The sequence below is a fragment of the Schistocerca cancellata genome, chromosome 5 (assembly GCF_023864275.1).
Source record: "Schistocerca cancellata isolate TAMUIC-IGC-003103 chromosome 5, iqSchCanc2.1, whole genome shotgun sequence".
NCBI classification, from domain to species: domain Eukaryota; kingdom Metazoa; phylum Arthropoda; class Insecta; order Orthoptera; family Acrididae; genus Schistocerca; species Schistocerca cancellata.
The window spans coordinates 689,472,034-689,488,515 of record NC_064630.1 but is presented as its reverse complement, the minus strand read 5'-3'; the positions used below and the strand labels follow the sequence as shown (position 1 = coordinate 689,488,515).

General features: G+C 38.9%; 1 protein-coding gene across 3 annotated transcripts in view; it reads left to right on the top strand.

The window, feature by feature from the left end:
- Positions 1-16,482, top strand: part of LOC126189027 (uncharacterized) — a 212,922-nt gene that overhangs the window by 51,994 nt on the left and 144,446 nt on the right. For all 3 annotated transcript variants that reach the window (XM_049930859.1, XM_049930858.1, XM_049930857.1), the window contains exons 8-9: positions 4,903-5,075; positions 9,261-10,206. In XM_049930859.1, the coding sequence (XP_049786816.1) occupies positions 4,903-5,075; positions 9,261-10,206 (1,119 nt within the window). The remainder of the gene's footprint in view (positions 1-4,902; positions 5,076-9,260; positions 10,207-16,482) is intronic.

Here is a 16,482-nt window from a genome sequence, read left to right as displayed (position 1 = left end):
ACAGCAAACCGATGTTAAGGATAGAAGTCAGTAATTATGAGGGCCATTCTTTTACCCTTTTTACATACAGGAACAATGAACCATGGACCTTGCCGTTGGTGGGGAGGCTTGCGTGCCTCAGTGATACAGATAGCCGTACCGTAGGTGCAACCACAACGGAGGGGTATCTGTTGACAGGCCAGACAAGCATGTGGTTCCTGAAAAGGGGCTGCAGCCTTTTCAGTAGTTACAGGGGCAACAGTGTGGATGATAGACTGATCTGGCCTTGTAACACTAACCAAAACGGCCTTGCTGTGCTGGTACTGTGAATGGCAGATAGCAAGGGGGAAACTACAGCCATAATTTTTCCCGAGGGCATACTGCTTTACTGTATGGTTAAATGATGACGGCGGCCTATTGGGTAAAATATTCCGGAGGTAAAATGGTCCCCCATTCGGATCTCCGGGCGGGGATTACTCAAGAGGACGTCGTTATCAGGAGAAAGAAAACTGGCATTCTACGGATCGGAGCGTGGAATGTCAGATCCCTTAACCGGGCAGGTAGGTTAGAAAATTTAAAAGGGAAATGGATAGGTTAAAGTTAGATATAGTGGAAATTAGTGAAATTTGGTGGCAGGAGGAACAAAACTTTTGCTCAGGTGAATACAGGGTTATAAATACAAAATCAAATAGTGGTAATGCAGGAGTAGGTTTAATAATGAATAAAAAAAAAAGTAGGAGTGCTGGTAAGCTACTACAAACAGCTTAATGAATGCATTATTGTGGCCAAGATAGACACGAAGCCCATGCCTACTACAGTAGTACAAGTTTGTATGCCAACTGGGTCTGCAGATGATGAAGAAATTGATGAAATGTATGATGAGATAAAAGAAATAATTCAGGTAGTGAAGGGAGACGAAAATTTAATAGTCATGGGTGACTGGAGTTAGAGAGTAAGAAAAGAGGGGGGGGGGGGGGGGGGGAAATGAAAGAGGAAGCCACCATTTCTGCACAGAGCATAACTTAATCATAGCTAACACTTGGTTCAAGAATCATGAAAGGACGTTGTATACATGGAAAAAGCCTGGAGATACTAGAAATTATCAGATAGATTAAATAATGGTAAGACAGAGATTTAGGAACCAGGTTCTAAATTGTAAGACATTTCCAGGGGCAGATGTGGACTCTGACCACAATCTATTGGTTATGAACTGTAGATTAAAAATGAAGAAACTACCAAAAGGTGGGAATTTAAGGAGAATGGGACCTGGATAAACTGAAAGAACCAGAGGTTGTACAGAGTTTCAGGGAGATCATAAGGAAACAATTGACAGGAATGGGGGAAAGAAAATACAGTATAAGAACAATGGGTAGCTTTGAGGGATGAAGTAGTGAAGGCAGCAGAGGATCAAGTAGGTAAAAAGACGAGGGCTAGTAGAAATCCTTGGGCAACAGAAGAAATATTGAATTTAATTGATGAAAGGAGAAAATATAAAAATGCAGTAAATGAAGCAGGCAAAAAGGATTACAAAATTCACAAAAATGAGATCGGTAGGAAGTGCAAAATGGCTCTGCAGGGATGGCTAGAGGACAAATCTAAGGATGTAGAGGCGCATATCACTAGGGGTATGATAGATACTGCCTACAGGAAAATTAGAGAGACCTTTGGAGAAAAGAGAACCACGTGCATGAATATCAGGAGCTCAGATGTAAACCCAGTTTTAAGCAAAGAAGGGAAAGCAGAAAGGTGGCAGGAGTATCTAGAGGGTCTATACAGGGGCGATGTTGTTGAGGACAATATTATGGAAATGGAAGTGGAGGTAGATGAAGATGAAATGGGAGATATGATACTGCATGAAGCGTTTGACAGAGCACTGAAAGACCTAAGTCGAAACAAGGCACCGGGAGTAGACAACATTACATTAGAACTAATGACAGCCTTGGGAGAGCCAGTCCTGACAAAACTCTACCATCTGGTGAGCAAGGTGTATGAGACAGGCGAAATTCCATCAGACTTCAAGAAGAATATAATAATTCCAATCCCAAAGAAAGCAGATGTTGACAGATGTGAAATTTACCGAACTATTAGTTTAATAAGTCACGGCTGCAAAATAATAACGCAAATTCTTCACAGACGAATGGAAAAACTGGTAGAAGCCGACCTCGAGGAAGATCAATTTGGATTCCGTAGAAATATTGGAACACGTGAGGCAATACTGACCCTACGATTTACCTTAGAAGAATGATTAAGGAAAGGAAAACCTATGTTTCTAGCATTTGTAGACTTAGAGAAAGCTTTTGACAATTTTGACTAGAATACTCTCTTTCAAATTCTGGAGGTGGCAGGGGTAAAATGCAGGGAGCGAAAGGCAATTAACAATTTGAGCAGAAACCAGATGGCAGTTACAAGAGTCGTGGGGCATGAAAAGGAAGCAGTGGTTGGGAAGGGAGTGAGACAGGGTTGTAGCCTATCCCCTATGTCATTCAATCTATATATTGAGCAGGCAGTAAAGGAAACCAAAGAAAAATTTGCAGTAGGTATTAAAGTCCATGGAGAAGAAATAAAAACATTGAGGTTCATCGATGACATTGTAATTCTGTCAAAGACAGCAATGGACTTGGAAGAGCAGTTGAACGGAATCGACAGTGTCTTGAAAGGAGGGTATAAGATGAACATCAACAAAAGCAAAACTAGGATAATTTAATGGAGTCGAATTAAATCAGGTGATGCTGAGGGAATTAGATTAGCAAATGAGACACTTAAAGTAGTAAAGGCGTTTGGATATTTGGGGAGCAAAATAACCGATGATGGTAGAAGTAGAGAGGACATAAAATGTAGACTGGCAATGGCAAGGAAAGCGTTTCTGAAGAAGAGCAATTGGTTAACATCGAGTATTGATTTAAGTGTCAGGAAGTTGTTTCTGAAAGTATTTGTATGGAATGTAGCTATGTAAGGAAGTGAAACATGGACGATAAATAGTTTAGACAAGAAGAGAATAGAAGCTTTGGAAATGTGGTGCTACAGAAGAATGCTGAAGATTAGATGGGTAGATCATGTAACTAATGAGGAGGTATTGAATAGAATTGGGAAGAAGAGGAGTTTGTGGCACAACTTGACTAGAAGAAGGGACCTGTTGGTAGGACATGTTCTGAGGCATCAAGGGATCACCAATTTATTATTTGAGGGCAGCGTGGAGGGTAAAAATCATTGAGGGAGACAAAGAGATGAATGCACTAAGGAGATTCAGATGGATGTAGGTTGCGATAGGTACTGGGAGATGATGAAGCTTGCACAGGATAGAGTAGCATGGAGAGCTTCATCAAACCAGTCTCAGGACTGAAGACAACAACAACAACAACAACAACAACAACAACAACAATATACAGGAGTTACCTTTGGTTTTTTCCATTCGCTTGATACTTTTTGCTGGGGGAGACACTCGCGTTAAATGCAAGCTACGGGGTCAGTGCTGCAGAGTACTCTCTGTTCAATCAAAAGGGACTATAGGTTGACTCTTACAAATAAGATAACAGCAACCAGCCACTCTTCACAATGCTATCTATTTATTTAAACAGTGCTGTTGCCAGTTTTGAACCAACAGGTTCATCTTCAGATGGCTAGTTCACATTTTACATTAGCTTTTGCCTTTTGTTTCACATCTTGTTTTGGTTGTAGGGCACCACCACCCCAAGAATATTTTGTCAATTGGGGAAACAAACGACGAAAGGTAATGGAAATATGTGAACTAGTCGTCTGAATATGAACCTGTTCCTTTGAAACCAGTAACGGCACTGTAAATAAATAAATAGCATTGTAAAAAGTGGCTGGTTGCTGGTATCTTCATCTTATATTTTGTTCACAGCCACAGGTCAAAATGTCAGTTTTTGACAAAATAACAAATAGGGGTACTATGTGTATCTGGTGACCTATTTGTTTTCGATTCTTTCAGTTGCTTCTCTACGCCACAAATGCAATTTCTATGTCCTCCATGCTGGAGTCTGTACAATGGTCAAACGGTGTCTCTGGTGTGAATGATTTCTTAAATGTGAAATTTAGAACTTCAGCTTTCCTCCATTGCCACTCCAGACTGGTCAATGAGTAACTGGAAAGAAGCCTTCGACCTGCTTAGCGATTTTACGTATGACCAGAATTTTCTTGGGTTCATGGCTGGCTCTTTCACTATTGTATGGTGGAGGAAGTTGTTATAGCTTCATGCAATTATCTTCTACAGATGCATGCAGTTCTACTTACTTTTACCTGTCAACATTTGTGGACTCTTTTTTTGAACAAAGAGTGAAACAGTCTGTTTCCTCAGCAATTTTTGAAATTGGTTATTAAACCATAGAGGGTCCTTTCCATACATTCACGTACTTGGCACACATGTCTCTGCAGTGGGATTTAAGATCAGTTTAAACTTTGCCCGTAATCCCTCTATATCCATCATAATGAAGCTAAATGATGTCCATTCATTATCTAAGTGGAATGCTAACAACTGCTTATCTGACTTCCTGGCAGATTAAAAACATTCTGGAAACTGCTTATCTGCTTTTTCTAGCATATACTCTCTCCTGGCCTCCTCAACAGATTTATTAACTTCAGTAACTGTCGTCACTGTGATGATACTGTTCCCATACTGAAATCGTCAATAAGATCAGGCCTGTTTGTAATTACAAGATCTAAAATATTTTCTTCAAGCATGGGTTGTCTCCTTATTCAAGGCACTTTTCGCAAAACATGTTCAGAAGTGTAGTGGCTGCTTTTGTCAGGTAGTGTGTAATTAAATTCTACACACATACCTGAAGACTCCTTCCTGATGAGATGTATGGAATATGGTAATTTATGGATGAAAGAATGACCAAATTCCTCACAAACTTCTCCTCATTCATTTTTATGAAAGTTTTAAATTTTTACTTTTTATTACAGGGTAAATATGTTTATGGTGATCCTGTACATTTAAGAGCAAGAGCTTGCCGAGCTTGTTTGGCATGTGGAAGATTAACGACTTCTGTATGTGCACGATGTGGGGATTTTTATTGTTCAGAAGAATGCCAAAGGAATGACTGGCCAAACCACAAACCCAACTGTGTAGCTCCACCGTAAGTATGAAGAATACTTGAAATGAAACTTCTCAGAAAAGTGTTCTTTTTCCATCTAAGTATGTGTATGTTCCATTAAGTGGAACACTTATTTAAATGGTTTCCTGCCCCTCACCTCCTTATTTAAATGGTTTCCTGCCCCTCACCTCCTTTCCAGCTCATGCTAATTGTCACCTGTTGGAAGTATTCTGAGATTGTTCGCTAACGTAATACAACACAAATTCAATCACTTTTCAGAACTCTGTTGAATTGCTGTACCTTAATTTGCTCATGCTTTCCTCATCCTGAATTTTTTTGTTTGTTTGAATACTGATACTTGATTTGGTTAGTGTAGTAGCGAAATAACTACTGTTTCAGTCCTCTTGTTGGATCCACCATGCTACAGTCTAGTCGACTTGGAATAGTTCATTATTGCTTGTTTAGTGGGCACTGATATTGTCTGGTTAAATAAAGGTCATAATTACGAACATGTCTTGCACCATTATTTGAGTTAAGATGCTGTTCGATATCTGCAGGAGACTGTTCCCTCTGCTGTGAACTGGATCCACTGGTACTTCTTTTCATAAAATTTTAAATTTTTGATTTAAAAACTGTTTTTGCTTACTGCCTGACGAATGTGATTGGTATACTGATTTAAGGAGCTATTGTGTAGATATCTCCAAGTTGTACTTCCGCCACCCCAAAATACCATGCTATTCTTAAAGTAGAAAGGTATGGATTAAGATCGATAACACGAGTAGCTGTACTTCTGTTCACTCTAACTCATCTTGTGACTTAACATGAATTATAACAGATTGTTAATCACCATATAGAGGAGGTGTTGAACAGCAGACAGCCACATTTAAAAATAGGCTATTGGCTATTTTTTTTAGCAATTAGGTGAAGTCCTTCACCAGATGAAGAAAGTAAATGCTTAGAAACCTCATTTGATTTACAGAGAGTTATAATTGTAACTTACATTGTTTGTGAGACTACCTTGGTCACAGGCAGCAATAGAAGTGAAATACTTATTTTTAAATAGTGGGTAAGACTTAGATGCAATATTTGCCATTGGTCAGAAAGGCGAAAAGGCCTTCAAATTCTCTTGACACTTTCATGATACAAAAGTTTGAAGTGTGTTGCAGTATTATGAACTTTTTTTATTCACTTGAACCTAGTGTATCTTCAGAAATTTTTGAATCTCAAGGCTCTATGTAATTGCATAGGTGGGTGGTGTCGGATTGAAAAACTATTCCACATGCTAACAGCAACCTCACTCAGCTAATCCTAAAACATTTCAGATGACTTTGGATGTCCAGCTGAATTCCATAAATGTTTTCGGAGACTTAAGATTCAAAGTCTGGTGATGTGAATCAGTAGGAACAACTGAGTTCTTGCTTGGTTCACTTATTATGTAGCATTACAAATGCAAATTGCATAGTTATATCAAGGTGACACGCATATCCAATAGTGTTAACAATCTAAGAAAGATGTTGAAGATCGAGAGTTTTGGCCGGTTGCATTCTTATCATAGGTTGCTTACGTAGAGTTCTTGTGCGTGTTAGTGGTGGGAGGTGCAGACAGGAGCCAGGCTGTGGCAGCCAGTAAGAAAATGACATGGATTGTAGCCCATGTGCTGTGGGTCACTGTGACCGAGCAAGGTGGCGCAGTGGTTAGCACACTGGACTCGCATTCGGGAGGATGACGGCTCAATCCCGCGTCTGGCCATCCTGATTTAGGTTTTCCGTGATTTTCCTAAATCTCTCCAGGCAAATGCTGGGATGGTTCCTTTGAAAGGGCACAGCAGACTTCCTTTCCCATCCTTACCTACTCAGATGAGATCGATGACTTCGCTGTTTTGTCTCCTCCCGCAAACAACCCAACCCCAACACCTGGGTCACTGTGATTTCATGGCTGTGGACTGCCAGTTTTGAGCAGGTTATCTCTTGTAGAACGTATGTGCCTTCCATCTCCTTTTTGGACATTATTTCATAAAATGTAGCATGCATTTGTTATGGCAATTGCAGATTGTTCTTGAAAATCCCTTCAGCGATGAAATATTGTCCATTTATTTGCAAGTGCCAAAAGTGCATTATATAAACCATCCAGTCAGACAGTTGGTAGGTAGAGGTTCTTGTATTATTTGTTAACTCCATCCTCCATAAGGAAGCATTGAATTACGAGATGTACCAAATACTCATCTGCGACAGTGGCGCATGGCAACGATACTCCCTTCTTTGGTATGGGGCGTCTAACGCCTTGGCGACTAAAGAGGGTGTGAAGTGTATGTGCAAACTCGCCACTTCTCTTATACAAGTTGACTTACTTGGGAATGCGCAGCCAATCTTCTTCTCTGGATAGCCGGATTCTGGAATCTCTACAAACTTCTTCTCCGAAGAATGATGCTAGTCACAGTAACCCTTCTCTCTCTCTCTCTCTCTCTCTCTCTCTCTCTCTCTCTCTCTCTCTCTCTCTCTGTGTGTGTGTGAAATGATGAGGTACTCGAAGAATACTTTTCAACAACTATCGGTACTTGAATTTCCATAAAGAACAAAATTCACACTTCTCACATAAACAATTGACTTCTTGTAAGTCACTTGTCGTCTCACATTAGAAACAGTTAAGTTACAAGTACAACAGAGTGGTCTTGGTAACCACAACTCTATTCCACAGGAATCATACACATGTCTTGCCTTTAAGGAGTTCAAGTTAAAAGTAACTTACGTCTTCTCAACTGAAACGTTCTTTTGTCACTAACAATAGTCACAGTTACAAAACAGCACAGAATAACACAGAAGTTCCTTGGTGCTGCCGTGTGCTTTCATTATGACTTCCATGGACCGACCGACTTTTTGGTGCCGTTTGATCGCTGTGTCTACCGTCTTCCGACAAACTTCAAAGCTGCTCACACAGACAGGTGACGCGCAGTAGATAGGGTTCATTTCTCCCACTCACATCTAAAATATCATGTGTCCGAGATGGTGAAAGGCCGAATGGTTCTAGAATTTACGCTGAAATCCTTGAAGCACTACAGGTTTTCCACCGACTTTCATAATTTTTTTATTATAAAGATTTCTATGCAAAATTGATCAGTATCTGTGTATGTGAATTTATTATATGGAGTGAATAAACAAAGTAAGAAGACAGAAAAACAATTTTTATAATTATAGTAAAGTACATTTGTTATCAGAAAAAAAGTATAACATATTTCTCATCAATTTCTCTGGACTGATCTGTTGGTATTGACCATCAGCTGGCTGCTCAACGTTGCAGCTGCGTAGTGCGTTACAGCCCATACTGCTGTGGCTGTTTGCCTAGAAGCATTTTTGTATCATTTGTTACGCTGTAAATCGGGTAAAGCTTGATGGAATCGAAGGTAGGTTTCAGCATTGCAGTGCTTTACTAGGTGTTGTGGTGCACTCTTGAATTTTTCCCATCTCTGAAGAGACTTATTCAGCCAGTTACAGTGGGATCTACATTTCAGCATGTAGTTGGAAATATGGTGCAACTTGACTTGTAATTATTGTTATTGTTAAAGGTGAAAGAGTGATATGTAACAGAGAAAATAGTAGGACCAACCGAGATTGCGCCCTAAGCCTAAGTTCTGCTGCTTGGAACTTAAACCACTGAGCCACAAAGGCACATTTCCGAACAAACCACTAATAAGTTATTTATTAAACAGAAACTGCACTGAGCTAAGCGAACCAAAACTGATTCTGTACAAGAGATAACCAAAGAAAATGTGGTGGAATTATTTGTCACTTATTTAATTTTCATGTAATTTATTAATGAAAAAATTTTAGTTATCTATTTATTTGAATAATTATCCAGACCTCCATCTGCTTATGAGCCTGCAGTGGCTTGAAAACATGTTCATGCTTCAACAAACAGTAAAAAAAAAGCTACTGGTTGCATATTTATTACAAGATAAACCACTAGTTTAAATCATAGTCGCAGTTAGTCATCCACAATGGATATATAGCAATCCATTTGAGTAATACCCATCTCCTCTCATTACTACAGCTTATGCTTCCTTTCTCTTTCTGTTCATATTATCAAGTCTGTAATAAACTGGAATAGTTGTAGGATTTCTCATATAACTAATTTTAGTTTACTTATATTTTCAAAAATTGACATACTTACTTTAGTTTTTGTTTGAAATGTTTTTCCTGTGACATTTGCAGCAATTCTTTTTGTCTTTTTCAGGGGAATTGTAAACACTGCCACTGGAGTATCACCCAATAAAACCTTATCTCTTCATTCACCACTGACGATCGCTGAAAACAAAGACAGTCACTCTGTTCTTGAACAAAGGAAAAATGTAATGGATAAGAATAAAGTTGCAGAGTGTCCAGTACTTCCAGTCAATAACAGCTATCGTACCAGCACTCCAAGAAATGGTCAGGATAGTAATAGCATTGAGAGAGATTTCACTCAGAAGAGTGATGCTCAACGTGACATACTTCACCAAGGTGAAGAAAGAATTTCAGCAAATGCAGAAGTGTTGCAGACACCACAGCCTTTACTAAGAAATAATGAAAAGAGAGATTATGGCAAAAGATCGGATATCAAACCTTCATTGCAACACGGAGAAAATGTGTTGGCTAGTGAAAATGTGAAAGGGAGGATTTTGGCAGATGCAGAAGTGTCTGGGAACTTGCCTTCACCACTATTAGGAATCAATAATACAGAAAAGCAAAATACTTTACATGATCAAATTCAAAATAATTACATGCAGAATGAGACAGCGAAGCAATCTGGCAGTCAGAAACGTAATGCTCGAGGTAACAAAACAAGCACGTCTCCTGGCTTTGGTGATGTTAATAGAACACACAGTAGTGAAAACCAGAATAGACCTCATAACAGTTATGGCCAAAATGAAGCTGGTTGGAAGAGTAATGATCATAATAAAGGGAATCGTAACAGTTATGGACAGAATGAACCTGCCAAGGGTCGTAACAGCTATGGGCAGAATGAAGCCAGTAAAAGGAATGAACACAGTCAAGGAAATCGAAAACATGGTGGTGATAAAAGTGGTGATAGAAATAAAACGCAAAATAGAAACATCCATCAGAAGAATTTTAAGTCACACAGTCAGCACAGACCTAATCATTCCGAACAAGACTTAGGAAGGCAGAAAAAGGATGTAGAGGTATGTTTTATTAGACTAAACATTTGCTCTTCTCCGACCCTCCCACAAATAGTTAATTAAATAATAGGTCAGAAAGAAATTTTTGTCAGTGAGACAAACTGTGGTCTACATACCAGCCGCCAAGATGGGGTCCCCCTCTGTTTTATATGGATTATGATTGTATCTGCTGGCATCTCTCTTTCTCAATTTTTCATTTTTCTTACTTTCACCTGCAGTACACTCATTTTCCCTCTTATCATTCTTTTATTCATTTCCAGCCACTTACCATAATCACTATCCTGAAACCAGTGTCTGAATCCTTTCCTGCATTTACTCTTCTGACCCATTAATTGCAGAAAGTTTTCACTGTCCAGTGCCACTTATACATTTTGAACTATTTTCAAAGCTTAGAAATTTGTGCTAGAGTGCTATTCAAATCCAAATCCAAATCTGAGAGGGGTGGCATGTGGGTAAGACTCTGGACAATCAGGATTCAAATCCATGTTAATGGACTGAAAAGTACAAACTTCTGTTTTGTGTCATTTATTATCGAAATATGAGTCATTGATAAAACATGCAGCGTGATCTTGACATTATGAATGGGGAAGAAGCTGCTACTTCCATAGTCATAATGGAAAATGTGGTCACTGTTGACTAAATATAGCAAGGTTACAAGTTTCTTTTGCTACAGATATAATTTACTTACATTTGATGTGCTTTCCCTTTATCAGGGTGTATACGCATTGGGAAAACCCCAGGAATTTTTTCATTTGGGAGAAAACTGGGAAAATCACAGGAATTTTTTAGAATTTTGGGAATTTTTCATTGTTTTAATTTTCAATTAAATTTTTCTAATTTTGGTTGGTAAGAACTGACACTCTAACAAAGATCAAAATACAACTTGAAGTCGCGAAGGAAATGAGCAGTTTACAACAGGGTGTATACGACCCGGGACAACCGGGAAATCCGGGAAAAACCCGGGAACTTTTTCATCCGGGAGAAAACCGGGAAAAGCCCGGGAATTTTTCAGAATTCCAGGAATTTCTCATCGTTTTAGCTTTCAGTTAAATTTTTGTAATTTTGACTGCAGAATAGATTCTCTAGCGAAGAATGTTATTATATCCTGCTACTAGAGAATGATACTGCAACAATAAAATATAAACGAGAGGGAAAAAAATAAAACTTTAGTGGCAAAGGAAATGTGCAATTTACAACAACAAAAAACCATGCATGCACAAGCGTCTGCAAATAGCAAAAATATGTCAAATGCCATAGGGCGCAGACTGTAATTCTTCGTAACAATAAACTGCTTGCTATGAGCATGACGTCACAACTGTTCACATTAGGTTCGTTTGACCAATTGCCAGCGGTCTGTTGCGCATGCGCATTTGACTCGTGTATTAAGCAGTACCTTCTCCCGCTACTCGAAGTTCGGTTGTTAGCTGTATCGGTAGTAGCAGCAAGCAGCCAAATGCAAACGAGAAAAATTTTTCCGCGCGCCTTAGCTGCCAGATTCACGCTTGCACAGAGTTGTCTGAGTTGTAGTGGGGAGGGGGTTAACCTCCACGTTAGCCGTGTTAATGTTAAGTGATTTCGCTGCTTCTCTTCGTGTACAGCTCCCATGTCAAATGAAAACAAAACAGATTTCTGTGGCCGGGAGCTATCAAGCAAATTAAAATACATTCACATAATTACGGAGGGCAAAAATATATTATTAATTTCAGTTTTCTGATTTTATTTTGTTTTCAAGTTAGTAGCAGTCAAGCATTTGCAGAACAGTGAAGTTATTTTTGCAAGTTTGCTAAAGAAATTTGGCTTTATTAATCTTTCCGCCGAGGCAATCATTTTATTTGAAACGAAGTGTTTCATTCTACAGTATTGGCTAGTTCCAACTGTTCGCTGAATTTAAAGTGCAATTTCAAGTGCACGTTATCATCTTCTGCCATATATGGCATTATGCTGTAATAAAGAACCAAAAATGAGATCGTGGAGTACTGGTAATCCAAGAAAATTTACATCCCAAAAACCACACTGAAAAGCTTAATATGAGATGGGACCTACTTCATTGTGAATCTGGAAAAAGCCAATTTGCACTTCAAGCCGAATTGTGCATTTTAGTATGGTTTACGAAATTCCGATGCTCTTTGAAGTACCCTCTGATGCACTGTTTCTTTTGTGGTGTAATGCAAGCTCTCTTAGTGCTTTATACACACGAACATATGGGCTTCCTACACCACTGCAGTTGCACACGCACAATAATGCCTGTTTTCTGGCGCTCTCTGGCAACTGGTAAATCGAACCTATTTGTAACAGTCTCCAGATAGTATTACGAACGGTAGTTAGAAACGTGTTACTTTCAAAGTAAATTTCTTTTTACGCAAAATGAATTGTGTTACGTGTGAGAAAGTGGGATGGATATCTAAATCACAGAGCGTTCGAAACTGAACAGTTTGAGGACCAGCCCTTTCAAGAATTTGGAACCCAGACATTTATGTCATAATTTTAAATTTACTGGCACATTTGTGTGAGCTATCTTAAAGTATAACACATGCAAAAAAAGACCAATATTACATGTGAAAGCTTAGCTTCTGTTGTAGCGTGTTTATCTTAGAGACTAACATTATATGTGAAAGCTTAGCTTTTCTTGTAGACATACGGTACTGTGTACATTAATGTAAACCGTTAACTTTTCCTCTTGCGTGTTCGCGCAATGTAACCAGTGATCTTGCTATTGGCTGACTATAACACGTGTCCTATGCTCTGAATAGCTGCTGTCATCGGCTGACGAGATCTCGTGGCTTGAGATATGACTCGCTTACAAAAGGACATCGCAACCTCGGTTCCAACGCTACGGAAACTAACGCGCTGTGTTTGGTGCAATTCGAATTTATACTTTCGTAATACAAAAATATGCAATGTATATGTTGCTGCAAATCAAAGGTCTTTCCAAAACTTCTTTTTTCTTTTTTTTTTTATTAAAAGTCTCTCCAAAACTTTTTTGTTCCGTCTTTTCTTTTTTTTTTCCGGGAAGTTCTATGCGATTTTATAAAATGTTAACCATTCAAAGGATTGATAAGTTTTACAGTTCCGAGGGAAAATCTATGGAAAACCTACTGTCACTTAGCACAGAAAAAGTGTTTTGTTACCCGGGAAAAAGCATATTTTTTAAACGGGATATCCGGGAGAAATCTGGGAATAATCCGGGAATTTTTTTTCCTTGTCCCCGTATACACCCTGTTATATAATTGGTTGTACAAACACCACCACTCATCACATTTTTTAGAGTGATACTCTTTGCACATAAGTTTTCCTGGTTGATCACACAGTGAATGCCCCTTATTTCATTCAGCACGCTCAGTTTTTGCATTTTCTCCTTCAACAGCGCAACGAAACCTAATTTTTTCCCTGTCATCGCTGGTGCACCGTCTGTAGACACTGAAACTAAAGAATTCCACGACAATCCTATATTTTCAACACTTTCTTCAACACTTTTTTCAACACTACTTAAAATATCACCTCCGGTTGTAGTGTTCTTCATGGCTACTACATCGAGGAGCTCCTTCCTCACCTGAAGATCTCTATTAACACCTCTAATAAATATGGAAAGCTGCGCTGTTCCAGTGATATCAACACTTTTGTCCAGAGCTAGAGAATATGCCATAAAATCTTTATAGATATTTGCAAGCTGGCTCTGGATGTTGTCTGCCATGTCCTGTTTGCGACGCATAATGGTCATGTCAGATAATGGCACAATCCGAAACTGTTCAACTTGAGATGGACACAAATGTTCCGCTGCAACTACCAAACTTCTTTTATTAAATCGCCATCAGTGAAGGGACGCAGGGATTTTGCTAAAAACAAAGCAATTTTGTAGCTCACTCTGAGAGCTGCCTCAGTTGATTTTTCTTCGTCATCCAGATCTTCTTCGGATAGCTTCCTTTTAAGTTTAATAACTTCCTGTGCACGATCTGGTCCATCACATTTTCCACTTCCGTAGTCTTTCGCGTGGTACGACATATAATGTCGCTGCAAATTAAATTTTCTAAAAGAATTCAGCATTTTGTGACATACCAAACATTTTGCAACACCATGTTTTTCTGTAAACAGATACAATTCCTCCCAATGGGGGTTGAACTGCGGAAGCATGGTTGGGGTTACACAACGGCGACTTGACATGATTCTTAACCAGCGAAGTGACTGTTAGAGCTGATCGTAGTACTTTTAACGTTACACAGTTAGCGCGAATTCAATAGGCACGCTGCGGTCCTATTCATACGTGCGAGCGCATTTCCCCTCCCTCCCTACTCCGCAACCTTGCACCTGCTCGCGAGCACGTGCCTGAGCAGACGCGAGTACTCGCGCTCAAAACCGGCCAGTTGTTAAGCCCTGATCTAGATGATACCCAGAAAATTTTTTCTGGAACTCCCAGGCTACCAGATTCGCTCATGTGCTGGGCTGTATGAGTTGTAGTGGGGAGGGGTTAGTCTCCACGAGACCCATGTTTACGTTCAGTGCTTTTGCTGTTTGCTCTTTGTTTATAGTTCTCACATCAGATGAAAACAAAATGGATTTCTGTGTCCGGGAGCTATCAAGTAAATTAAAATATATTCACATAATTACAGAATATTTCCACATTTTTGGCAATCGAGCATTAATCGCCTTGCAGAACAATGAAGTTATTTTTGTTGGTTTGTTAAAGAAATTTGGCTTTCTCTTTTCCGCGGAGTCTGTCAGTTTATTTGAAGCAAAGTGTTTCATTCTACACTGTTGACTAGTTTCACTGTTTGCTGAATTTCAAGTGCACGTTTTCATGTTCTGGCACATACGACATTATGCCATAATAAAGAACCAAACATGAGATAATACAGTACTGGTACTCCAAGAAAATTTGCATCCTGTAAACCACCCTGAGAAGCTTAATATCAGGTTGAGGTCTGTTTTGTTGTGAATGTGGACATACGAATACACAGTTCAAGCTGAATTATGCATTTTAGTTTGGTTTATGGCATTCTGATGCTCGCGGAGTATCCTTTGATGCCCTGTTTCTTTTATGACGTGATGTAATACCTCTTAATGCTATATACGTACGAACATATGGGTTTCCTATATCACTGCAGCTGCACATGTGCAATAATGCCTGTTTTCTGGCACTCTGGCAATTGCTGAACTGAACTTATTTTTACAAGTCATGGGGAAAATATGGCAAACGGTGGTTTGAAGAGTGTTACTTTCAAAATAAATTTCCTTTTATGCGAGAGGAATTACGTTAAGTGGCAGAATGTGTGATGAATTGCTTAAATCACAAAGTGCTTCTCTAATTTAAAACTTAACACTTTTGGGTTCAGCCATGTAGAACAATTTGAAGCCCAGAAGAACAGACACTTATGTCATTATTTAAAAGTTTACTGCCACATTGTGTGATGCATCTTAAAATGCAACACACTCAAAAAAAGAACCAATATTATATATGAAAGCTTAGCTTTTCCTGTCAATTTTTAATGTTAAAGACTAACATTATATGTGAAATGATAGCTTTTCATGCAGCTGTACTGTGTGTATTAATTTAAACCATTAACTTTTCCTATTTGTGTGTTCGCGCTACTTAACAGTGATGTTGCTATCGGTTGACTACATCACGTGTCTTGTGCTCTGAATATCTGTTGTCATCAGCTGGCAAGATCACGTGACATGAACTGTGATTGGCATACAAAAGTGCATCACAATCTCGATTTTAATGCTTCGGAAACTATTTTGCTGTGTTCTTTGGAATTCACTTTCATAATATGAAAATATGCGGCTACATGTTGCTGCAGATCATAGATATTTTTGAAACACAATTTTTTTCTGATTTCATTTTCTAAAGTGCCGGGATGTTCTACCATTTGAAGGATTAAGTTTTACAGTTCCAAGGGAATGTATACTGTAACTTAACACAGAAAAAATGTATTTTCACCAGGGAAAAGAATATTTTTAATCGGGAAATTGGGGATTTTTTTCCTTTTTTTTCCTCTCTTCATTTTGTGGTGGCTGTCCTATACAAACTAGGGTACTTTGCAAGTAATTTGCCACAGAGTCGACGGATCAAGAGGCATATATTAAATGAAGTTTAGGTATATACGTCTCAGTATAATCACGTTAAAGAGATAGCAAGATGAAATGTTGTTGTACTTTTGATGGTGAACATAACCTACCTAGATGTTTCAGCCTTAAGTTTTTATAGAATGTGGAACAAGGGGAAAGCCACAGATCAGTAACAGAAAGGTAGAAATTCAATTTTTGAATCATAGATACAAAAGA